This window comes from Pelophylax lessonae (genome assembly GCF_965119305.1).
Source record: "Pelophylax lessonae genome assembly, chromosome: 4".
NCBI classification, from domain to species: Eukaryota; Metazoa; Chordata; class Amphibia; order Anura; family Ranidae; genus Pelophylax; species Pelophylax lessonae.
Window position 1 is genome coordinate 191,306,571 of NC_138771.1, and position 25,453 is coordinate 191,332,023.

At 39.2% G+C, this 25,453-nt stretch overlaps 1 protein-coding gene across 3 annotated transcripts in view; it reads right to left on the reverse strand.

Moving 5' to 3' along the window:
- RELN (reelin) overlaps positions 1-25,453 on the reverse strand; it is a 782,434-nt gene that overhangs the window by 162,990 nt on the left and 593,991 nt on the right. For all 3 annotated transcript variants that reach the window (XM_082254411.1, XM_082254410.1, XM_082254409.1), the window contains one exon: positions 79-314. In XM_082254411.1, coding sequence (XP_082110537.1) covers positions 79-314 — 236 coding nt within the window. The remainder of the gene's footprint in view (positions 1-78; positions 315-25,453) is intronic.

Sequence of the window (25,453 nt, forward strand, 5' to 3'; positions counted from 1 at the left end):
GATTTCAAGCACAACAGAAGCAAAATACACAACCATTTAATGCTAGAGGGAGGAACATTCTACAAAAAAACAGCCTACCTTGAAGCTAGTGATCTTGGTATTACAATTGTTTTTCGGGTCCATTCCTCATAATCTCCAGGGTAGTAAGCAGTTGGTTCACTCAACTCTCTAGCACTTCCTTCACAGTCTTTGATTCCAGGAGATGCAGGATAACATCCTTCTCTCACTAATGACCAAGATAAACCGGCATCATGGGAGTACTGGAGAAGGACTGGTGCCTCACTATTGAATTCCTTAGTGCAGCCTACATTTAGCTATGTCATAAAGAAATGTGTTACTATTTAATTTCATTACTTTTTACCACAATGTTACAGCTCTTTTTCTCAGATGACAAATGGATACATAATATTACCCCAAATGTTAAACGATTTCGAAGCAAATTATAACATTTTGATTTTAAGTTATATTAGATGTCACATTGTATGCATCAATACAATAATACATAATATAAAAATAAGGATAATAATAATAATAATATTGTACCTACTGTAATGGAAAAAGGGGGCACTGCTTTAATTATGTACACAAAATGCGAATTCATAGCTTTTACATTACAGGCTGTGTTATGTTATAGACCCAGAAGAGGATACATCATCTGAGCACCATGTATTTATACCCTAACTGGTTAACAAAAATTGAAATGATGTAGATCAGTATAAAACTTTTAATAACATTCAGTTTAAAGCATCAGCTGAATATTTCACAGACTCTCCAAGTTATGACTGTTAGCACTTGCTCTTTGAGTACCTGTAATAGTCATAGAACCTTCACAATGTGCTGCTAAAGGTTTCCAAAAAACTATTCATCCCTGACTAATAAAACATACCGATAGACAATAACAATAACCAACACGTCAGCAGACATCATCAACAAACCTGTAAAGGTAAACTCTTTGGATAAACCAGTGAACTGGCAATTTTATCATTAGGTTGCTCTGTCAGCACCACTCTGCCTGACATCCTTCCATTAAAATATCTAAGAAGTGGGGTGGAAAGTTGTTGACCAAACAGTGCCTACATTCATTTAGGTGCAGGCACTGTTTGGGTGGTTTGACTATTAGTGGTGCTGGCTGTCAGAATACGATAGCTAGCAGAGGAAATTCATTAGTATGGAGAGAAGAATCTGTTACATATCTTTTATTCAACCCACACAAAGTACACATTGTATAAGACCACAGTTACACCATTCTCATTTAAAAGTGAAGTAATCAAATATATGATTACCTATAGCGCTTGCAAAAGATGGTTGAATGTTTTACTAATAATCTATAAAGCTGTAAATTCAAACTTATGAAGTGCATATACTGTATATCCCCGTGATCTATTATAAAAATTAAACGAATGAGTACACTTAAAATATAAATAATTAAATACAGTATATAATAATCAATAAGTCTGCAAATTCATATAGTGCCAAAGAGTTCATAACATTAAGTCCATATACAAAAAAGTTTGTTGTTTTAAAGTGAAGTAACTTCTTGATAGTGAATAAAATAAATAAAAGTGCACAGTGAAAAGTGCTAAGTGCTGTAGTGATAGATCTTCCACTCTATCCCTGGTGTCAATCCTTGTGCTCCTCTGTGACAAAATAGAGAGATTTCACACTCACCAGATTGTGTGGGCCCTATGTGCCTTACGACACAAGGACCACCAGAGCTTTGTGACCCCCAGGATCTGGGTACGTTCCCTCCAAGTGGATGCTTTCTCCTGTAAGAGCGCTCCTCCTGCCGCCAACTTTCAGTCAGGGATGTTAGGGGAAAAAAAAGGAGAGTCTGGATAGTGTAGCACTGTTTTCCAAGAGGTTTATTGCATAAAAACGGGTGAACCAGTTACATAGTCCCAATAAAAGCATATAGTATAAAAGCAATGAAATTCCAAAGGAAATCAGGGTAAAAATCGCATAAAACGCCGTCACTGTATGTGAGCTACGGCATGGAAAGCAGCACTTCCGGGTTGCGTTCCACCGGGCTCAAGTGACGTCACGACGTGCGTTCCACTAACGCGTTTCGTCATTGGCTAGACGTCTTCCAATGACGAAAACGCGTTAGATGGAACGCACGTCGTGACGTCACTTGAGCCCGGTGGAACGCAACCCGGAAGTGCTGCTTTCCATACCGTAGCTCACATACGGTGACAGCGTTTTATGCGATTTTTACCCTGATTTCCTTTGGAATTTCATTGCTTTTATACTATATGCTTTTATTGGGACTATGTAACTGGCTCACCCATTTTTATGCAATAAACCTCTTGGAAAACAGTGCTACACTATCCAGACTCTCCTTTTTTTCCCCTAACATCCCTGACTGGAAGTTGGCGGCAGGAGGAGCGCTCTTACAGGAGAAATAATCCACTTGGAGGGAACGTACCCAGACCCTGGGGGTCACAAAGCTCTGGTGGCCCTAGTGTCGTAAGGCACATAGGGCCCACACAATTTGGTGAATGTGAAATCTCTCTATTTTGTCACAGAGGAGCACAAGGATTGACACAAGGGATAGAGTGGAAGATCTATCACTACAGCACTTAGCACTTTTCACTGTGCACTTTTATTTATTTTATTCACTATCAAGAAGTTACTTCACTTTAAAACAACAAACTTTTTTGTATATGGACTTAATGTTATGAACTCTTTGGCACTATATGAATTTGCAGACTTATTGATTATTATATACTGTATTTAATTGTTTATATCTTAAGTGTACTCATTCATTTAATTTTTATAATAGATCACGGGGATATATATGCACTTTATAAGTTTGAATTTACAGCTTTATAGATTATTAGTAAAACATTCAACCATCTTTTGCAAGCGCTATAGGTAATCATATATTTGATTACTTCACTTTTACTTGAGCACCCGCACTTTCACTATAGCAGCTGCAACACACATATTTATTTATTGAATCTTTTATTTATTCATAAACTCTAGGGTTCTCCATTTTGTGCGGGAATATACTCAGTATATTTTTCTTTCTAACACCATTCTCATTGCCTTTGTTTGATAGATTTTAGCTATCAATTCAATTTGATCTTATGTTCAAAAGAAATCAAAGAAATAAACGAGCTGCCCACAATAATCCAGTAAAATATTAAAGTGTATCTTTATCCAAAGCATTTTTTAGAACCATTGTTACTGGGACAGAAAGTAATGGTAAATCCTAAATTTTATTATTACTATAACAAAGGGTTCGAAGAAATCTTCTAGATGGGATACTGTTCCTGCTCCCACCTGCTCCTTCACTTTGGCAAAGTTCCTCTCACATATAGGGGTTTTACCCTTTACTTATTTTTTTTTTTATAAAAAAACAAAAAAAAAAGAGTTTTAGCTAAAACTACACTTAAGTAACTGTTACTTTTTAATTAGGGATGGAAACAATAATTAGCTGCTTCACAAATAATAAATCTCTGACAGAGGTTTGATACATGCACAAATATTATATTCCTACACAACACTGTTAAATTCTTTATTTCTTTTCACTCTTTTGATTAAAAGCCACAAAAAGTACATATTCCAAACCAATCTCATGCATAAAGGTACAGTGAATGTATTCAGAGGTATTGTTCCATCATTAAAAAACAATAGTTCTGCTGGAATGAACACAGGAATAACAAAAGCATGGCGGGTTCAGTGCTTTATCTCTCTCGAAGATTCCAAATAACAGGAAATATCAGTTTTGGACCTTGTAGCTGTTTTTATGATTTAATCTGCACACTTTGCAACAACTAATTTTGTATGCTGTACTTATTGTGGCTGTTGTAGCTGGCACATATTATAAGAGGTCTTGAACGTAACTCTCAACAAGGTGTCAGCTTCAAGGTTGAGTCTGGAACATACTGAATGTTTAATAAATAAATAAAAATGACAAATGTCTTCTTTATTTAGGCTGTGTTGTGAAGCCTTGTGAGTGATAACACCTGCCCAGCTGCTATCACAAGCTGCACAGAGAATGTGTTAATATCATAGGTGTTGATGATCTTCACAAAGGGGTTTAACGCCTGTGGTACTAGGAACCCCTGCTAATGATTCATGGCTTAATTTTAGGTTCTTTATGTAATTCTAGCTAACATATCCAAATCCATGTATTTTACAGTCTTTTCTGCAGTAATATAGTAATATAGTAAAAGTAAAACATGAAGTGAAATCAGCAAGTTCAATGTAATAAGGCCATAATGTTGTATTTCTTGTATTTCTAAATGTTGCTGAGGAACTTACAGCATAAATTAGTTAAAAGGGAGATTTTACATATAAATGGTCCTAAAGCTAACCATGGACATTAGTTGGCAGACGGGCATGAGAAATGTGATCTCATTACAAAATTATCCTTTTAAACAACCATTGTATTTATTCTATCTTGTCTTCCTCTTCCTATCTGAATGCTCTGGCCTATACAGTCATATGGGGGAGGGAGTTAAAGACCCACATTGATAATGAAGACTGGGAGAAAGCCTTAATTTTGTCACATAAGCTTTCTGTTGCCAGTACTGCACACTATTAAATCAATACTATCCCTCCATCTCCAGTCAGTGTTGGCAGTGCGGGAGCACTGATCGCACAATGTTTCATGTCTGGGCTGACTGCCCCCCAATCAAGTGGTTCTGGGCTTCTATATTGTAATTGTACTGTAGAGTTTTGAGAACATTTGTCTCTAATACCCCTCAAATCACCTTATTATCTATTCTGCCTGGTTCAATTAAAGGCGCTAATTGTGACATCCTTCGACACTTTCTGATGGCTGTCAAAGTAGCTATACCCAGACACTGGAGATCTCCAATTATGCCTACCCTGGCTGAATGGTAACTGAAAATGGATTCCTTCATGGATCTGAAACATTTGTTGGTAGCGGAGCATGATAGATTGGGGAACACCATGACCTGGGCTGCCTGGACCATATTCCATAACTCATAGGAGTTTTGAGTCATGCCTCCCTCCTAAGTTAGGCATCCCAGAACGGGGGATGTGTTGGAGAGTGGTGGAGAGCATTCCCTCTTGCCCCCCCACCTTTCCTACACCTCCCCCCTCTTTTTTTTTTCTCTCTTTGCCTCATTTACTGCCCAATTTTCCCCTTTACTGTTCGAGACTTGAATTTTCATTACTAGGTGCATGGTCTTTTATCTGTTGACAGTTTTTACTGTATCTCTTGGTGTTAGATATTTGGTGTTAGTGCATCCCTATACCATTAAGAAGGGGTGGGCTCCCTCCAGGAATACTTGCCCTTAATCTATCCATTATTATATGAGTGCTCCAACTCCGGAGATTCTTAAAATGATAGACCTGCAGAATGTTGGGGTTCTGAGACATGGCCGCTGCAGATTATGCATGTATATGCAAATGTGTGCTAACCAAACCCCTTGGTTTTAATGTGAACTGCTAGACAGGACAATTTGGTGTGTTGTAGCCTGGCTGGTAAGTGAGCCGCAAATTTTTGTTTGTTGTTTTTTGACATGCTTTGCCCTTCCATGTGCTTCTTGCGTCAAAGGCCAGTTATAGGTTGGGGTGGCTGCCAAGTGTTTGTACTACTGGTGAATTTGGTAAGGAGACACACTGGATACCTTTGCTGCCATTGTGCAATTTCTGGGTGTCCAGTATGTCCAGTATACATTTAAGGAGGGGTCCAAGCATACCTGCCCTAAATCTATCCATTATTATATACTGTATATGCTCCAACTCAGGAGACTTTTAACATTTTAGAGTTAGATCTGCAGTACACTGGGGTGCCATGACTTAGCCGCTTCAGCTTACACATGCATTTGCAAATGTGTGCAAACGAAACCCAGTGGATTTAATGTATACTGTTAGACAGGGTCAATTCAGTTTGTTGCTGGCTGGCAATTGATCTGGAAATTTCTGTTTGTTGTTTTTTGACATGCGTCCATGTGCTCCTTGATGCAAAGGCCCTTTTATGTGATCCATGCTGCAAAAGCCAGTTACAGGTTGGGTGGTTGCCATTTGTTTGTACTCACAGTTCTTATTGCATCTCTTGGTGTTAGATATTTTATGAAATGTGTACTGATACAAGTCTTTAAAACACTGTGCTGTATCTCCATGTCCTCATACCAGTTATCTGGTGGTTTCATACTTTCTGCGAAATATGGATGGTCTTTTTTTTTTTGTCTTTGTTCTTTGACAATTATAAAACAAATACAATTAGATTAAACTAAACAACTGTTGTATTCACACGCTCATTAGTATTATTGGGACACATTGGGGTTGACTTACTAAGAGAGTAAAGCATTTTATTTTCAAAGTGTATTTTCCCTTATCTTCGTGAACAAGGTGAAATGAAGTGAAACATTTTAAGAGGTATCCAATTGCATGCAAGGAAAATGAGTAAAAACTATTTCTTTTTTTCCTGCAAATGACTGAAGTCAGCGCAACTTCAGCATATTCATTAAGCTAAGTGAATTTTCTTTTTGCAAGGTAAAATTTCAATATATATAAAGCTATGTTCACTTCAGTCATTCCGTAGTGTGCAAACAAAAATCCTGTTTTTTGGGGTATTCTTTGCAAAGTGATTTTTTACTTTGTTTGACCACTTTTACAATGACAAATGAACGTTCACTTTGGAATCAAAAAAGAAGGAGCGGCACTTCTAGTGCTGACTTTTCATCAAGGGAAACAATAGTAACTACACCAATATATTCAATCTAGTCTAGCTTTACCCTGGGAATGTTTCACCAAGGATATTTGTACCCATAGGCAGACCACATTTGCTATACAAGTGTCACATAGATAATACACAAATGTTTTAATGCTCAGTTTATGTTGTACTACTTGTAAGAGGAGAACATGGCTATAAAATGAGGCATCTTGGCTATGAATGGGGAATGCTTAGTTTTAACCACTTTACCTCCGCTCACATGGAGGCTACTGCGGCAAAGTGCCGCGATCCCGTCCAGCGACGTAGACCTACGTCGCTGGACTCCGCCCCTTGTGGGCGGCGCACGCGCGCCGCCGGAGGCTCGCTCCCGCTGTGTTCATTCACAGCGGGAGTCGGGCCAGCGGAGGAGCAGAGGCGGTTGCCGCTGCTCTGCCCCGATCTTCGGGGATCGAGTCTGGAGATCCGCCCGCTGTGTGTAAACACAGCGGGCGGATCTCCATAGTGACAGGGACTGACAGATCGGAGTGTTCAGCATAGCTGGACATCCGATCTGTCCTTCTGTCACACAGTCACCTCCCCCCCCACACGTCAGTAAGCACCAGGCATACATTAACCCCTCCCTCTCCAATAAAATTAACCCCTTCCCTGCCAGTGTCATTTTAACAGTAACAGTGCATATATATAGCACTGATTACTGTAGAAATGTCACTGGTACCCCCAAAAGTGTCAAAAATGTCAGTCAAGGGTCCGATCTGTCCGCCGCAATGTCGCAGTCCCGCAAAAAAAATCGCAGATCACCGCCATTACGCGTTAAAAAAAAACACCAAAAATGACAGAAATCTTTCCCTTAGTTAGTAAACGCAATAACTTTTGCGCAAACCAATCAAAATACGCTTATTGCGATTTTTTTTACTAAACATAGGTAGCAGAAAACAAATTGGCCAAAAATTAAAAAAAAATTTGATTTTTACATTTTTTTTGGGGGGAATTTCATATAAAAAAATTTGAAAAATATTGTTATTTTTTCAAAATAAACGCTATTTTTTTGTTTATAGCGCAAAAAGTAAAAATCGCACAGGTGATCAAATACTACCAAAAGAAAGCTCTGTTTGTGAGAAAAAAAGGACGTAAATTTAGTTTGGGTACGGCGTCGCACGACCGCGCAATTGTCAGTTAAAGTTGCACAGCGCCGAATCGCAAAAAGTGGCCTGGACGGAAGACAGCAAAATCCTCCGGTGGTAAAGTGGTTAAACATTGTAAATGGTGAAACTATATACAAATGCTATATATGCTTTTAAAGAAGCCAACAGCAATTTAAGTATTAAACCCAATTTTAACCACTTCTTTACACCAGCAGGGATCTAAACTTTGCTTATGTAATTGCATGTAAAGGGAATAAAAAAAAACCTGAAGTGATTGTAAATCACTACTTTGTTTTTTAAACAACAAACATGTTATTCTTAGCTACTCTGTGAAATGGTTTTGCACAGAGCAGCCGATCCTCCTATTCTCAGGTCCCCCACAAGTGTTCCCCCCCCCCCCCGAGTGCCGACCATAGCAAGCCACTGGCTATGGGGGCACTGGTGTAGGCTCACTTGTATCCACAGACACACAGAGCATGGCTCGGGAGGGAGAGAGGCAAGAGAGCCGCTGCTTTTGTGCACATAGCTGGGTTGAGGTTGGGCTCAGGTAAATCAAAGGGGGGGGGGGGGTCTGGGAGCTGCACTTTTTTTTAACCATAATGCAGGTAAAGGTTTGCTGTTGTTCAGCCAAGCCACTTAACTATGCCCACATTTAGTTGTGGCACATTGCACAATTGCTTTACTCATGGTGCCCTGATGTGAACCAGATTACAAGCCAAGCAATGCACTGCTAATTACAAAAAAATCCTGGCATCAGCTATTGTGGTGCTACCCACTTCATGTAGCCTTTACTATGCTGTTGGCAGCACCCTTCTCCTCTGGCACCAGAACCACTCTGTTTGGGCCACAGAAGCAAATCCAAGGGGGTGATTAGGGTCTGTGTGGAGGGAAGAAAGGAAGGTGGTACAGGCCAACACAAATGCTTGTAGAACTGATAATCTTAAGTTTGAATGGTGGTTGCATATGTAAGTGTCAGACATTACTTTATTAATGTTTTTACAATTTTCACCAATAATTACTATTAGATTTTCTCTTTGTTACTGGTTATTTTATCACAAATGGGAGAGAATGATGGTCTAAGCACCTACAGAGATCATATATGAGAGGTGATCTTTCTGAGTCTGACTTCTTGGAGGCTATCTTTAACAAGCATGTTTGCTGTTCTATATTTTTGACAGCAACTAAGTCTGGTGAGTGCGGATTTTTGCTGAAGATGGAGGTGACACAGGGTGATATTACCTGGAGGAGTAATATTTCCAGCAATCGCTTTGTCACTGGATTTTTTTTTGTACCATTTATTGCATATTTATCTTATGAGACTCATATTAAATCATATCCTATTTTTTCGGATTGTTGAGCGCTGTATTTTTGTTTTCAATCCACTGCTTTGCACTGCACAGCCATAAATGAAACTTTATGAGATGTGTGAAATCTCTAAAGATTTTTTTTAAATGCACCATCGCTGTGCTGATCTCTGCTGGGCCTTACTGCACAACAACCACTGCACTGTAACCCAAAGTAAATTTTTTAAATCTATATAAAAGTTAAAGTAGAAGTACTGCCGAATACCTTACATTGTTCCCGGCAATCATTATTGTATGCGGAGTTCAGCCTTATATGTCAAAATGAAAAAATCACAGTTTTTCTACCTTTATTTTGCAGTATTCAGTGCTGTCACATGACTTCAATTCCACTTCCTTCTGAGTCCAAGAGCAGCAAGTGGCTGTGGTTACTGAAAGCTAGTGACATCACTTCACATCTAGGTGAATAATACCTTGTTTTTTTCAGGACAAATTGGGCTTTCATTTGGTGGTAAATGGTTATGGATATCTCCTGATTTTGTTTTATTATCACAGGGATAAAATCTGTACAGGGTTCTACCACTTCTCACTTGATCCAAAACAAAAAGGTTCTGGCTCTACATACACCTTAAGTTAATTTGAGCATGAGGTTTTCTTTTGCAAGTAAATTTATATTGTCTATATTAATTCTTTTTGAAAGTAAATTTTGGGAGATTATCGTAGGAGACAACGAGACTACTTTTTACAGTTACTTTACCTTTTCTGTAACATCTTTCTCTTTTAAAAACTGGATGTTAAAAAGAATTATGGAACATCCAAAAAAACAAAACAAAAACTTATACGTTCACCTTCATGCTGCAGTATCTATGTAACACTGCAACTGTCTCAAAGAGTTGGACGATCACATAACTCAGTCTGCTGCCAGTGAAGAAGGGAACATCTATAAATGATAACTGTGTAAGTCTCTGCCTAAGCAGCACCCTGAAAAACGTACCTAAAATAAAATAGTAGTGCACCTTCTGGTATGCAAATATGCTTAGGGTGTCAGTCTATTGCCTTCAACCTCATAACTGTATATATGCAGTGTGAGATTGAAGCCACTGGTTCCTCTGATTGCTATCGTCTGGTTTACTAATGGAGTTGAAAACCTTCAATTTAAGCATTCAAACATGCAATAAGCATCTGTATATGACTGGGTATTCAAAATGATAGAAATCTGCTTTTCACATGATTGGATAACCAAAGTGAATATTCACAATTTGGTAAATCAGCCTCCTAGCCTCAGAAGATTTGCAGTGAGATTTGGTAATGTCATTCCTGTGCTTCTCACAGCTTTCTTTTCTTCCCAGAGGCTCTGACATGAGGATGCAAAGCCACTTCGACATAGTGATACAGTGCAGAACAAAGTGTTTTAATGGGGGAAGGTGCAGCACTCCCTAGCAGGAAGCAGTATGTACTGTATATACAGCAAGCAAATATGGCTGCTGCCATGTGAATTCCTTGCACCACACTATAAAAAGAAATTGAGAAATTAAGTATTCAATGCATTAACACAAGTTGCTTATATTTTCCATCAATTTGATTGCCAAAAAAAAAAAGTCTACAGTTTTATCTGTAGGTCTCCGCACACTGTTTCAGCTCTACCCAATTTCTATTTGGAGTGTATTATTCTACCTTACCCAGTGTGCTGTTCTATTTTTAGAACTGAGGAAATGATCTTTGAAGGCTCCCCTGTAAACATCTGATCTCTTTAATAATTCTACTTGTAAATTATTCATCATCTGTATTCACCAATTATGTAAGGACCATGTAGTGGTGGCTAGCTCATTAAAATTACATTGCTGTCTACCCCTGGAAATTCACAAATGGGAATTCATTATAAACTTGATAAAAATTTGATCAGGGTTTAGAGATAACAGCTTGTCTAACCAAATAAAGCACCATTTGAGATTCACAATTTGAAATGATTTCTTACCACAAAGGGCTGGTGAACATTGAAATCAATAGTGATTTAACTACAGAATCATTATGAATAAAGATAGGAAAACTAACATAAACAGCAACTATTGAATGGCAAAACATACAGTATAGGGCAGTGAAATGCATACTACCTTTACTTTCTGTTTAATATGTAATATATTTACTTTCTCTTTATTATACACTGAAATGTTTTTAAAGGTACCATTTTTTTTCTTTTCTGTTAGATTTCACCAATGTGTTCAGTAAACATTTTCTCTAAACTGTCAGAAAATTAGCATGAAAGCTCAGTGATGCTGACCTTATACAAAAGCACGGGAAAAAATAATAGCACAGTGTGCTAATGTCACTACTATGAATAGGACGTATTAATAGGTTCAGACATAACTCTCATATCTCTGATCAAAGTTTACTTTTCTGCTAAAAGTATGAGATGACATAGGGTCATATTACGTTTTGCACAGTGTTTCTTTGTTCTGCAGTTTTGCATTTATTAACATAAATCTCAATTGCAGTTCAGTGTGCTTGGCCAAGCTAAACGAAGGTTAATATATTATGACTATTAGCATATAAAATATATTTGGAATGGACCTCTATGGATTACAGGTGAAGGGTTTCATATTGCTAGTTTTAGGCTATTCATGTTATGATTGTGGATAATAAAACAGTTGTAAGTCTGCTTTAACATTTACACAATACCACTGTCAGACGCTGAACGGGTCCCTCCAGCAGCATACGCCACAAAATGCCTGCCTTTATTACCTAGAAAGTATCATCTGCGCCCAGTCCTAGTTAGTTTAGATTTGTACTAGATCCTGGTCTTTCCCGGCTGCCTGGCTGAAGCAAGCCATGACAGATTCGAACCATGTATGGGCAGGCTGAATGTACCTAAGTTCATTGATCATTCAACTTTGGATACTACCAGTTTGTCGGATTTTACATGCAATTATTGCTAGCAATAATAACAATATGTGCAGTGCTAATGGAAGATTACCCATACAGTAGCCATTAATGAATCCTATTAACCATGTGTAAACTTCATATATGAAATAATCAAATGTTAGATCAATGTAAAAATAAAGTCTTAAAAATATCCATGTAAAAATTAAAACATGAGTAACTTCAGTAAAAGTAGTGCCACAACACATCACATGTTTAAGTGAAAAAAGCTGCAAAAAATGAAAGTCCATATATAAATCCCAATAGGTGTATATAAAATGGACCTTCAAAACGTGCTCCAAAATGGGTACTGAATAAAAACCCATGACCAAAAGGTATTGTTATGAAGAAATCCACCACCAACATACAGCGTACGCCTAATGGGTCAACTCATGCGATGGTGTATGCACACCTGTTAAGCAAGAGGAGAACGATATTGCAGTTCCTCACCACACTCCATGCGACTCTCGCTACCAATGTGAGGCTTGTATATATAAAAAAGGTAACTTTCTGTGTATAAGGTGAGATGACGTAGGCGCATGTGTTCCAAGCCTCGTTATCAATGTAACACCTCAGGCTAGCAAATCTGGATTGGTAATTAATGAGGCCACGATTTAAAAAATAGGAAGGAAAGATAACAAAACCAGCTCATGATGCCTGCGCATCACATGGAGTGGATAATACAATGTACATGGAAGTGACCAAACCTCGATCAGAAAATCAGGGAAATATACTACCCTGGTGGCTCCAGTGTTGACCTCAAAGCGCCTATGCAGCTCTCATTAATGGGCAAAAACATTATATAAAAATGAATAAAAACAATGATTAATAAAAATTGTACTACAAGGAATAAATCTACCCGAGAGGGATTATCTAGTAGCTGGCAATAAAGGGCACGGTTGTCAGTCCCAATGGATCATGTAAAAATGTGGTAACCAACATTACAATATAGTAATAAAAATTAGTAATAAAAATTAGAACATTCAAGGATACAGGCAATAGCCTAAAAGTACATGCATTGTAATAAAAGACAAAAAATGAATTTATATGAATTTATATCAGGCTGTATTAATAAATGCATTAATGTTCCACTCTACATTCATACTGAAGAGAGTAAAAACTCAATTCATAAATCCAAAATGTCTCAAGACGTAAGACTTCCCTGGTGCAGGCACCACCCCTCCAGGGAGGGATATATTTGTCAATAATGACAAATTCAGTGCCCCTAGGATCCCAATTGTGATGTTTTCGATAGTGTTTAGGTACACTGTGGTTGGTCAATCCTTTCTTTATGTTAGCTATGTGTTCATTAATCCATACAGAGAATGGGCCGATGGTTCTGCCCCCATATTGTTTCCCGCAAGGACAGGTCAACAAATAGACAATATTTTTGGTGGTACAGACATAGAATTGTTTCATACAATAGGTGTGATTGGTGACAGTGGATGTAAACAGTTCTGTCTTAATTCTACCGTGAACATTGTGTTGGCACACTTTACACTTTTTGAAAGGATAATATCCAATTAGATTATGAAAGAATGATGGTCTAACGGGAGGATTGATGATGTTTGGGGCAATTTTACTTTGGTTATACAGTATGCTTTATATAAAAATCTCTGTTTCAAATTTAAAGCTTGTTGTTTGAAATAGTGGGTCTCGGTGCAGTTTCATCGCAGGCGTTAAAACTGATTGTGAAGAACAGACTGCAACCATGCTTTATGATGGCAACTGTCAACAGGAAAAAAAAGTTGCGGTCTGTGGGTTTGAAATAGGTTTTAAATTTCAATTGTTGATGATGCATTTCAATCTCTAAGTCCAGGAAGTGAATCTTCTCTCGACTGGATTCATATGTTAATGAGATACCCCTGTCATTCATATTCAAGAATGTAAAAAAACCCATCTAGGGAATCACTACTGCCATTCCATAGGAGGAGGATGTCGTCTATGTATCTTGCCCACAGAACCAGATTTGATCTGTTTTTGGAATAGACAATATCCTCCTCCCACTTGGCCATAAATAAATTGGCCAGACTGGGGGCAAACTTTGCCCCATGGCTATACCTTTCTGTTGTAGGTAGAAACGGCCATCAAACCAAAATAATTGTGTTTGGTAGCAAATCCCAATAAATCTATAATGAAACTACATTGGGCTTGTGATAAGGAGTCATCACGCAAAAGAAATTGTTAAACAGCCTCAGTGCCAAGATGGTGAGGTATGCAAGTGTACAAAGAAGCTACATCTGCTATAGCCAATATGTAGTCACGTTGAATGTCAACATTTTCTAGACGCCTAATAGTATCGTTAGTGTTCTTGAGAAAGGAAGGAGTTTGTCTAACTAAGGGCTGTAGATAAAAATCTATATAGCGTCCTATACGTGAAGTAATAGAATCGATCCCGATAACAATTGGACGTCAAGGGGGATGTAATGGGTCTTTGTGTACTTTTGGTAAATAATAACATCGTGGGAATTCTAGGGGCGAGTGCAACTGAATAGGCTTTTTCTTTTTTATTTAAAATGCGTTCTTTGTAGCCTTTCTTTATAAGTTTTATGAGTTCTTTCTTAAATATAGAGGTGGGGTTACTAAGTAGGTCTTTATAAGTGGCATGGTCACCCAAGATTCTATTCATCTCTTGGAGATAGTCTACTTTATCTGCCTCCCTTGTTGGTGGGGTGTATAACCAAATCCCACCTTTCATAAAGGGATGTTAAACCTGCAATGGCTTTAGACTGACCATAACATTTTTTAATCTGTAAATTGTCTAAATCTTTGAGAACCAAATCTCTAAAGACATTTATAGCAGGAGCGGTTAGGCCTGGTGGGTTAAAAAGAGAGGGGTTGGACAGACCTAAATGGACTTAAATCCATTTAAACAGTATTAAACTTATCTAGCTTTTTTGATGGAGCAAACCAAGGACCTTTATCAAGAATCGTTTTTTCTTCAACATCAATTCTTTAGTACTGAGATTGAAGACTCCCTGATTGGTTATGTTCTCCTTCTTTTTCCTTTGAACTCTCCGCCCCCCTCTGGAGCCTCTCTTTGTTCTGGGCCTCTTTTTCGTCCTTGAATGTCCCTGGGAAAAACCTGATTTTCGTAGGAATCAGGATTTAGTTGATTATATTTGTACGGGGGCGGTCATAACCATCAAAGTCTCCGTCCATGTATGAATGATGACCATTGGCATAAGTATATCTCAATGGAGAATATCTGTTGTAAGTATTAACAGGCGGTCTATTAGAATAGTAAATATTTGAATTATGTGTTGCCTGAAAGTCATCATATCGTACAGGAGAACCTTTTCCATAAGTATCTTCGGCCCTGTAGTTATTTTAATGGGTCGAAGAGTTATCCTGGTTACCCCTGTATTGTCCTCTACCACCTCTTCTGTTAGAGATAGAGCCCCGACCTCTGATTAGTATTGGGAGTTCAGACACTAGGACACCTTCCCCGTTGGTGGGAAGAGCTGTCTCTATGGTTAGATCTACTGCACTTGTGTACAGCTGGTGTTAGGGTGGGTATTGCTAATACCTCTAATTGGATTTTGTTGAATACCTGGAGTAGTGGATGAGTCTGGAGGACTGGGCTGTGGCGTGTCCAATTTTTTGCCAGCTGTACACAATTCCTGATTTGTAATCACCCTCATCTTATTCATTTGATCTCTCTCCTCCTTCTCAAGATGATTTTGGAGATTGGATGAGAGGGAATTATATGGGATTTTGAGTGATCATGACACTTATAAAGACCTACCTAGTAACCCCACCTCTATATTTAACAAAGAACTTATAAAACTTACAGAGAAAGGCTACAAAGAATGCATTTTAGATAAAAAAGAAAAAGCCTATTTAGTTCCACTCGCCCCTAGAATTCCCACAATGAGTTATTTACCAAAAGTACACAAAGACCCATTACATCCCCCTGGACATCCAATTGTTAGTGGATTGATTCTATTACTTCACGTATAGGACACTATATAATTTTTTATCTACAACCCTTAGTTAGACAAAATCCACCCTTTCTCAATGACACTAAAGATACTATTAGGCTTCTAGAAAATGTTGACATTCAAGGTGACTACAGCAGATGTAGCTTCTTTGTACACTTGCATACCTCACTATCTTGGCACTGAGGCTGTTCAACATTTTCTTTTGCGTGATATTTCGTTATCACACGCCCAATGTAGTTTCATTTTAGATCTATTGGAATCACTACCAAACATAAATATGTTTGGTTTGATTGCCGTTTCTACACACAACAGAAAGGTTTTGCGATGAGGCAAAGTTCACCCCCAGTAGGGCCAATTTATTTTTGACCAAGTGGGAGGAGGATGTCGTCTATCAAATCTGGTTCTGTGGGCAAGATACATAGACGACATCCTCCTCCTATGGAATGGCAGTAGTGATTCCCTAGATGAGTTTTTTACATTCTTGAATATGAATGACAGGGGTATCTCATTAACATATGAATCCAGTCGAGTAAAGATTGACTTCCTGGACTTAGAGATTGAAATGCATCATTGACAATTGAAATTTAAAACCTATTTCAAACCCACAGACGGCAACAGTTTTATTCCTGTTGGCAGTTGCCATCATAAAGCATGGTTGCAGTCTGTTCCTCACAGTCAGTTTTTACTTCTGCGACAAAACTGCACCGAGACCCAAGATTTAAAAAAAACAACAACAAGAGATTTTTAGGTAAAGGATATAACCAGAGCGAGTTAGATTCAGAAATTCAGAGAACCCGTGCATGGATAGAGATTCCCTTTTGACAGATAAACCTTGTCAAAACAAATAAGATACATTCAAATGGTCCATGTTTACTTCTTTCTCCATTCAACATAGACAGATCCAACAAATTTTCAATAAACATTGGGATATTTTGAAAAACAATCGTATCTTCGGTCCTATATTGCCGGATAAAGCGAAGATTATCTATAGGGGGGCCCCTTTGTTATAAAGTAAAATTGCCCCAAACATCATCAATCCTCCCGTTAGACCATCATTCTTTTATAATCTATTTGGATATTATCCTTGCAAAAAGTGTAGTGTGCCAACACAATGTTCGCGGTAGAATTAAGACAGACCAGTTCACATCCACTGTCACCAATCACACCTATTGCATGAAACAATTCTATACCTGTACCACCAAAAATATTGTCTATTTGTTGACCTGTCCTTGCGGGAAACAGTATGTGGGCAGAACCATCCGCCCCTTCTCTGTAAGGATTAATGAACAAATAGCTAACATAAAGAAAGGATTGACCAATCACAGTGTACCTAAACACTATCGAAAACATCACAATTGGGATCCTAGGGGCACTGAATTTGTTATTATTGACAAATATATCCCTCCCTGGAGGGGTGATGCCTGCACCAGGGAAGTCCCACGTCTTGAGACAGTTTGCATTTATGAATTGAGTTCTTACTCTCCATTCAGTATGAATGTAGAGTGGAACATTAATGCATTTATTAATACAGCCTGATATAAATTCATATAAATTCGTTTTTTATCTTTTATTACAATGCATGTACTTTTAGGCTATTGCCTGTATCCTTGAATGTTCTAATTTTTATTACTATATTGTATTGTTGGTTACCAAATTTTTACATGATCCGTTGGGACATGAGCCGGTTTTGTTATTTTCCTTCCTACTTTTGAAATCGTGGCCTCATTTGTTATCGTTCCAGATTTGCTTACCTGAGGTGTGGCAATGATGCCGTCAACGTGAGTGGCGGCTTTACATTGATAGTGAGGCTTGGAACACATGTGCCTACGTCATCTCGCCTAATACACAGGAAGTTACCTTTTTTAAATATACAAGCCTCACATTGGTAGTGAGGCTTGTAGCGCTTGAACCTGCGCCATCTTGATGGGATACAGGAAGTCATCTCCTCCACATACGCAAGCAGTGTAACAGGTTGTCTGTTCTAATTGAGGTCATAATGCCTATTTAAACACAATGACAGGGACAGTATCACACCCCAGATGATATCTAGGTAGGCGAAATGCGTCGGATTGAGTTCTGTCTGTGCCATTGCGTACCCATGCTGTATATAATTTACATTTGAAAGCACTTTTTTTTAACCAAACTGAATTGCTTTTTGTTTCCTTCTTTTTATGATCTATCCACAGAGGGCTTGTTTATCTGTGCCTGAGAGTGTTGTTGCCAATTTCCCACTGAATCCTTCCATTGAGGGTGGATAAGGAGTATTCCAGTATACAGAGAGTCGCATGGAGAGTGGTGTGAGGAACTGCAATATCGTTCTCCCCTTGCCTATAAGGTGTGCATACACCATCGCATGAGTTGACCCATTAGGCGTACACCAAACTGGGTCCACTTGCTCCGGTAAGCCTCTCTGTATGTTGGTGATGGATTTATTCACAACAATACCTTTTGGTCGTGGGTTTTCATTCAGTAACCATTTTGGAGCACATTTTGAAGATCTGTTTTATATACGCCTATTGGGATATATATATATGGACTTTCATTATTTGCACCTTTTCACCTAAATGTCATGTCACTTTCATTGTGATGTGTTGTGGCACTATTTTGTTGTATCATTTTTACTGCAGTTTTTCATGTTTTATTTTTACATGGATATATTTAAGACTTTTCTTTATTTCCACATGGATCTAACATTTGATTACTTCATATATGTAATTTACACATGGTTATTAGCAGTGGCGGCTGGTGATCAATATTTTTTTTTGGGGGGGGGCGCAAACTGAAAAATGTAATAGGCATTGCTTCGCGGCAAAAAACATGGTAAAAAATTGCGTGACTTTGAGGTCACACAAGTGTGAAAGGGGCCCTCAGTAATCAAGGTACAAAAATTTGTAGCAGAAAACAAATTGGCCTAAAATGTTAAAAAAATTTAGATTTTTAAAATTTTTTTGGGGAATGTAATTTAGAAGAAAGTGAAAAATATATTTTTTTTTTTCAAAATTGTCGCTCTTTTTTTGTTTATAGTGCAAAAACTAAAAAAATCGCACAGGTGATCAAATACCACCAAAAGAAAGCTCTATTTGTGGGAAAAAAGGATGTACATTTAATTTGGGTACAGCGTCGCACAACCGCACAATTGTCTGTTAAAGTAACGCAGTGCCGAATCGCAAAATAGGGCCTGGTCAGAAAGGGGGCAAATCCTTCCGGGCCTAAAGTGGTTAAAGTGTATTTAAACACTAACAATACATTTCTCTTATTTGCTCCTCTAAAAATATAATTAAAAGCATTTTATTTTGTTGGGCAAAAAACAAAAAATGTATAAACTGTTCATGCAGCCAGGAATCTTGTGAGCTGATAACTTTATGACCTTTCTGGACTGTTATCAGTTACCATTGTTCCCTGTTATCCCCATGAACTACAAAACACCTCCCCCTGTTATGAAGAAGGAGAAGGAGGCCTTACCTCAACTCACAGATTTTAATCAAACAATTTTCTTTTGTAAATTTTGTTACCCAAAACAAAAAAAGTAAAACTCCTTCTAAATCACACTCCCTCTTTTAGTTTTTGGAGGCATTTAAAGAGTATGTAAAAGGTAAAATCACATACATTTTAAATGCATCCAATTAATAGGACCTCATTTACAAAAGAAAATTGTTTCATTAAAATCTGTGAGTAGAGGCAAGGCCTGGGGGTGGAGTAAGACTTTGGTGCTCAGTTGGGGGAATGTATTAAAACTTTGCTGTTCATTGGAGGGGGGGGTGGAATAAATCTTTGGTGCTCAGTTAGCTGGTGCAAAAAAATTCTGATGCTCAGTTGGGGGCGGAATAACACTTTGGTGCTCAGTTGGGGGGTTTTAATAAAACTTTGGTGCTCAGTTAGGTGGTGAAAGAAAATTCTGATGCTCAGTTGGGGGTTGCGCCTTCTCTTCTTCAGAACAGGGGGAGGTGTTTTGTAGTTCATGGGCATTACAATGCTAACTCATAATAGTCATGTAATAGCCCATACTGGAAGGATTGAGCAGGAGTGGTAACAAATTCCTGATAAATCCTTCCATTATGGGCCATTACATGATCCATTCTCTACCTTCCCTGGCAAGCTGGTGATGGGGGGTTGCCAAGTTCCACTCACCTTTTGTTTGTGTTTGATCGACTGGTCTGAGGGCTCCCTCCTGCTCTCTTGCTGTCCTGGCTAGCTGGCTGCCCTGGCTGGTAGCACTGTCCTGTCCTTTCCAATTGGTCTGTTCGACCCGTCCTCCAGAGGTGGGGGACTCAAGTCTCATGACTTGACTTGAGTCAGACTTAAGTCACTAGTTTGAGGACTTGAGACTTGCTTGACTAAAATTAATAAAAGACTCGACTTAACTTTGACTTGGTATTCATGACTTGAGACTTGCCTTTGACTTGAGACATATGACTCGAAATTACTTTACTTTTTTAAGTTATTAAATAGTTGCATTTTCTCAAGATGTGTTAAAGCAAAATGAATGTGCCTGTTATGTTTCTGACACCACAGTCACTTAAAACACCTCAGTGTGTTCTGATTTTTAGGACACTGGCTGTTTAACACTTGAAATACTTAACATGTTTTTAGTGACTGTGGTGTTGAAACATGACCAGACGAAGGACTTTGAGCTGTTTGGGCATTCAAAGTGTTTCTTTAATATGCCAAGAAAAAAGCACAAAGCAGTTTTGTTAATGTTGAAAATAAAACAAAACCTTTCCTGACCACTGACTTTTTTATTTATTATTTTTTTTACTGATTTAAAGGTGAAAATTGGGATAGATCCGTATTTTGACTTGATTTGTGACTTGACCAAAATAAATTACTTGAATTGCTTGACTTCTAGCAGGGACTCGAGTTGACTTGCTTGCTTTTCGCCACAGTAACTTGGGACTTGCTTGAGACTTGAAGGTTAAGACATGAGACTTGCTTGTGACTTGCACATGTGTGACTTACTCCAATGTCTGCCGTCCTCAGCGCCATCTTATATAGCACCATAGCACTGCAGTCTAGCTAGCAGCAGTCAGACTCAGAGATGATGAGACGGGAGACTGAGACAAAGACATCTGGGCTCTGGGGTGAGGCTCAGTCAGGCGGCGGAAAGCAGAGAGAGTGACGCCCGGCCCAAGCACCGCCCCTATGACGTCTGGACCAATCACAGGACGGCAGTCGTGAGTGGGAGTGTTCAGGGCGCATCGCTCTGCTCCCCAAGGACACTCTAGAAGGCCATCAATCACCGTAAAAGAAAAGAGGCACATGATGCCAAAACTCCCACCCCTCCCATAGCCAGCAATGTGTCTGGCGCCCCGCTGGCATATTAAAGGTACACTTTTTTTATGCTGAATTTTACGGTGACTAGCCTTGGGGGGGGCGGCGCCCCTGCGCCCCCTATTGACTAGCCGCCACTGGTTATTAGGATTCATTAATGGCTACCGTATGGGTAATCATCCATTAGCGCTGCACATATTGTTAATTTTGTTGTCTACACTTGTCCTGTGTTGTGCTGGCTGCTTATTCGGACATTATCGCGGTATTTTCTCTTGTTTTTATAGGATTAATGCTAGCAGCTGGTATAGCCACTAGCAATAATCACTGTGCTCTCCAGGAGGGGACCGCTCCCCCACCAGGAGAGCACAATGGCTCAGTGGGAGGGATTCCCCCATTATCCCACTGACTGTGTTGATTGGGGAATTGTGATATTTTCATTCCTGCAACCCGTCTATTGCCGGTTTAAGATATCAGCTGCTATTTCACTGTCCAATAAAAAGGCTTACGTGGTTATTAACCGCTTGCCGACCGCTGCAAGTACATATACTGCGGCGGTCAGCCCCTCACAGGCAGAGTGACGTATCGGTACGTCACTAGCCTGTGAGGCTCTGGGGAGGGAGCGCGCGCCGCCGCCGGCGCGCTGCCGTGCGGTCACGGACCCCCCTGCGCTTGTGACCGACGGACATCACTCTGCGATCGTCGGGGGAGAGGGAGAAAGTCAGGCGGCTAGTGTAAAAAAGCCGCCTGTCATTCTCCCCTGTGTAGAAACACTGATCATACGGTTCTACTATGTAGGACCGTTGATCAGTGTTCCTACAGCTCAAGCCACAGCCAATCACAGTTAGAATCACGCCCCTAGGGACACACACAGCCCCTCCCTCTCAAATAAAGTTAACCCCTTCACTGCCAGTGTAATTTTACAGTAACAGTGCATATATATAGCACTGATTACTGTAGAAATGTCACTGGTAACCCCAAAAGTGTCAAAAATGTCAGTCAAGGGTCCGATCTGTCCGCCCCACTGTCGCAGTACCGCAAAAAAAATCGCAGATTGCCGCCATTACGCGTTAAAAAAAAAACAACAAAAATGACAAAAATCTTTCCCTTTGTTAGTAAACGCGATAACTTTTGCGCAAACCAATCAAAATACGCTTTTTGCGATTTTTTTTACCAAACATATGTAGCATAAAACAAATTGGCCGAAAATGTTAAAAAATTTTGATTTTACTTTTTTTTTGGGGGGAATTTCATATAAAAAAATTTGAAAAATATTGTTATTTTTGCAAAATTGACGCTCTTTTTTTGTTTATAGCGCGTGATCAAAAAATCACACAGGTGATCAAATACCACCAAAAGAAAGCTCTGTTTGTGGGAAAAAAAGGACGTCAAATTCGTTTAGGTACAGCGTTGCACGACCGCGCAATTGTTCGTTAAATTCACGCAGTGCCGAATCGCAAAATACCCCCTGGTCTTTTAGCAGCCAAATCCTCTGGGGCTTAAGTGGTTAAGGGCAGTCTTATTATTTTTCCCAATAAAGAATAATCCATACACTTCAGGCATTTCTGCCATTTTAATTACCAACCTTTATTATGCACAGTACAAGGTAGTCAAAATAAGGCCAGGAATGTCTGATTTCTAGATTATTCTTTGATGAGAGCAGTAAATTATCCTCTCTGTGCTGTAACCTCTTTGTATTCGGTTTATAGTGCTGGTGTTATGGGACACACCTAGCTATATGCATAGATCAGTAACTTTATCTAGTTGGCGCTGTCCACCCTTTAAAATGATTATATACAATATATAAATATATATCTATATAACTGTCTCTCATAACTCAGAGGCAGCAATAATGTTTGTGTTTCACAATTTTTTTTATAAACTTGAATAACTAAAGGAGTGTAAAGAACACAGAAATCTGGTAACTCTATTTTTGTTTTGTTTTTCAATCTGCTTAATCATTTGCCATATAAAAAAATGGCCCAGGAGAGGAAAAGTCTCCTGTTTTTGCTCTGCCCCCTTAACACCTTCCCGCCCAGCCTATAGTAAAATGACAGAGGGGGGAGGGAAAGCACTGTTGTTCTGGGAGGATGTAAGTTAGCGAGGCTGAAAAAAGACACCAGTCCATCCAGTTCAACCTATGATGATTGTGTGTGATAAGTGTTTATGTCAATAGTACATTGTATACCCTTGTATGTTGTGGTTGCTAAGGTGCCCATCTAATAGTTTTTTGAAACTATCGATGCTCCTCGCTGATACCACTGCTTCTGGAAGAGAATTCCACAACCTTACCACTCTGATGCTATAGAACCCTTTTCTCTTCTAATTTTAGCCAATGGCCGCAAGTCCTTTTGTATTCCCTTTCACTGAACAGTTTGTTCACTATGCTAGGGTCACCAGTATGGTATTTGTACATTGATATATTCCCTCTAAAGCATCTCTTCTCCAGAGAGAATAAGTTCAATGATTGCAGCCTTTCCTCATAGGTGAGATCCTCCAGTCCCTTTATTAGCTTTGTTGCCCTGCTCTGGACTTTCTCCAGTTCCAGCACATCCTTCCTGAGGACCGGTGCCCAGAACTAGATGGCATACTCCAGATGCAGCCGGACCAGAGTCTTGTAGAATTTGGAGAATTATTGTTTTATATCTGGAGCGAATCCCCTTTTTAATGCATGCCAATATTCTTTTGGCTTTGCTTGCAGCAGCTTGGCATTGCATGCCATTGCTGAGCTTGTCGTTTACTAGGACCCCCCGGTCCTTTTCCATCTTTGATTTCCCCAAAGGCTCTCCCCCTAGTGAGTAACTTGCGTTTGTATTTCTGGCACCCAAATGCATTACCTTACATTTTAAAACATTAAACCTCATTGCATGTAGATGCCTATCCCATTATTTTGTTCAGGTCGTCCTGTAAGATTACCACATCCTGCGTAGAAGTTATTGCTCTGCTTAATTTGGTATCATCCGCAAATACCAAGATTGAGCTGCTTATCCCATCCTCTAGGTCATTTATGAATAAATTAAACAGGATTGGTCCCAGAACTGATCCTTGGGGGACCTCACTTTCCATACCAGACCATTCCGAGTACTCCCCATTTATCACCACCCTCTAGACTCGCCCATGAAACCAGCTTTTAATCTAGGTACTCACCCTAGAGTCCATATCTACGTAGCTTAGTTTGTACAGTAAACGTTTGTGGGGAACTGTATAGAATGCCTTTGCAAAATCCAGATATACCACATCCACAGGCCTTCCTTTATCTAAATGGCAATAGATTGGTCTGGCAAGAGCGATTTTTCATGAATCCATGCTGATTACCACTAATGATACAGTTTTCATTACTAAAGTCTTGTATATAGTCCCTTATCGTCCCCTCCAATATCTTACAGACTACTGATACTTCCCCGGGATATATTTCAGCCAAGACTCCCACAAAATCAAAATACTCCTCATACATTAACAGCTCCAGTTCTCCCATCTTGCTGGCCAGACTTCTAGCATTGGTATACAAACCTCACAATTTTGTCCGGTTGCATACTGTATCCTCGTTAGATGGTATGAAGCCGCACTTTCGTTTTTTAAGCCTACCTACCTTGAGTTTTGGATTTCTGGTCCTCCTTCCGCTAATTCCCCCAATAATGCCCTCTGAACCTTGCTCCCCACTGGCTAATTCTACATCTGGACCTTCCCCCCCATAACCTTTGACGTCCTTCCAGAATGTGCCGCTCAGTGGCACGATCTGTCACCAGCCAATGACTGATCACTGCACTGGCCTGCTGCCAGTGTCATGTGATCACTGTGGCCAATTACAGCAGATCACATGACAATTGTAAACAATGGATGGCTTCCTTTCATGCCATCTATTGTGTACAATTGTCTTTCTAGCTGGGATTGGTCACAGTGAACACATGGTACAGACAGGCCGATCACAGCCCATTATTACCATGTGATTAGTTTTGACCAATCACAGCTAATCACAACAAAAGACACAGAATGAAAGTGTTTCATGTAGTAAAAATGGTTGCTTATACCAATGAAATTCATTGGTATATGCAATCATTATGTGAAAAAAAACTCCTGATCACTTCCTCAGTGTATTACGGTGTTAATATGGTAACACTGAATTGAAAAAAAAAATAGTAAAAAAAGAAAAAAATGTAATAAAAAATAAAAGAAAATTGAAAAAATATATTATTGCCTATTTTTTACATAGTGTCACCAATCTGTGACCCT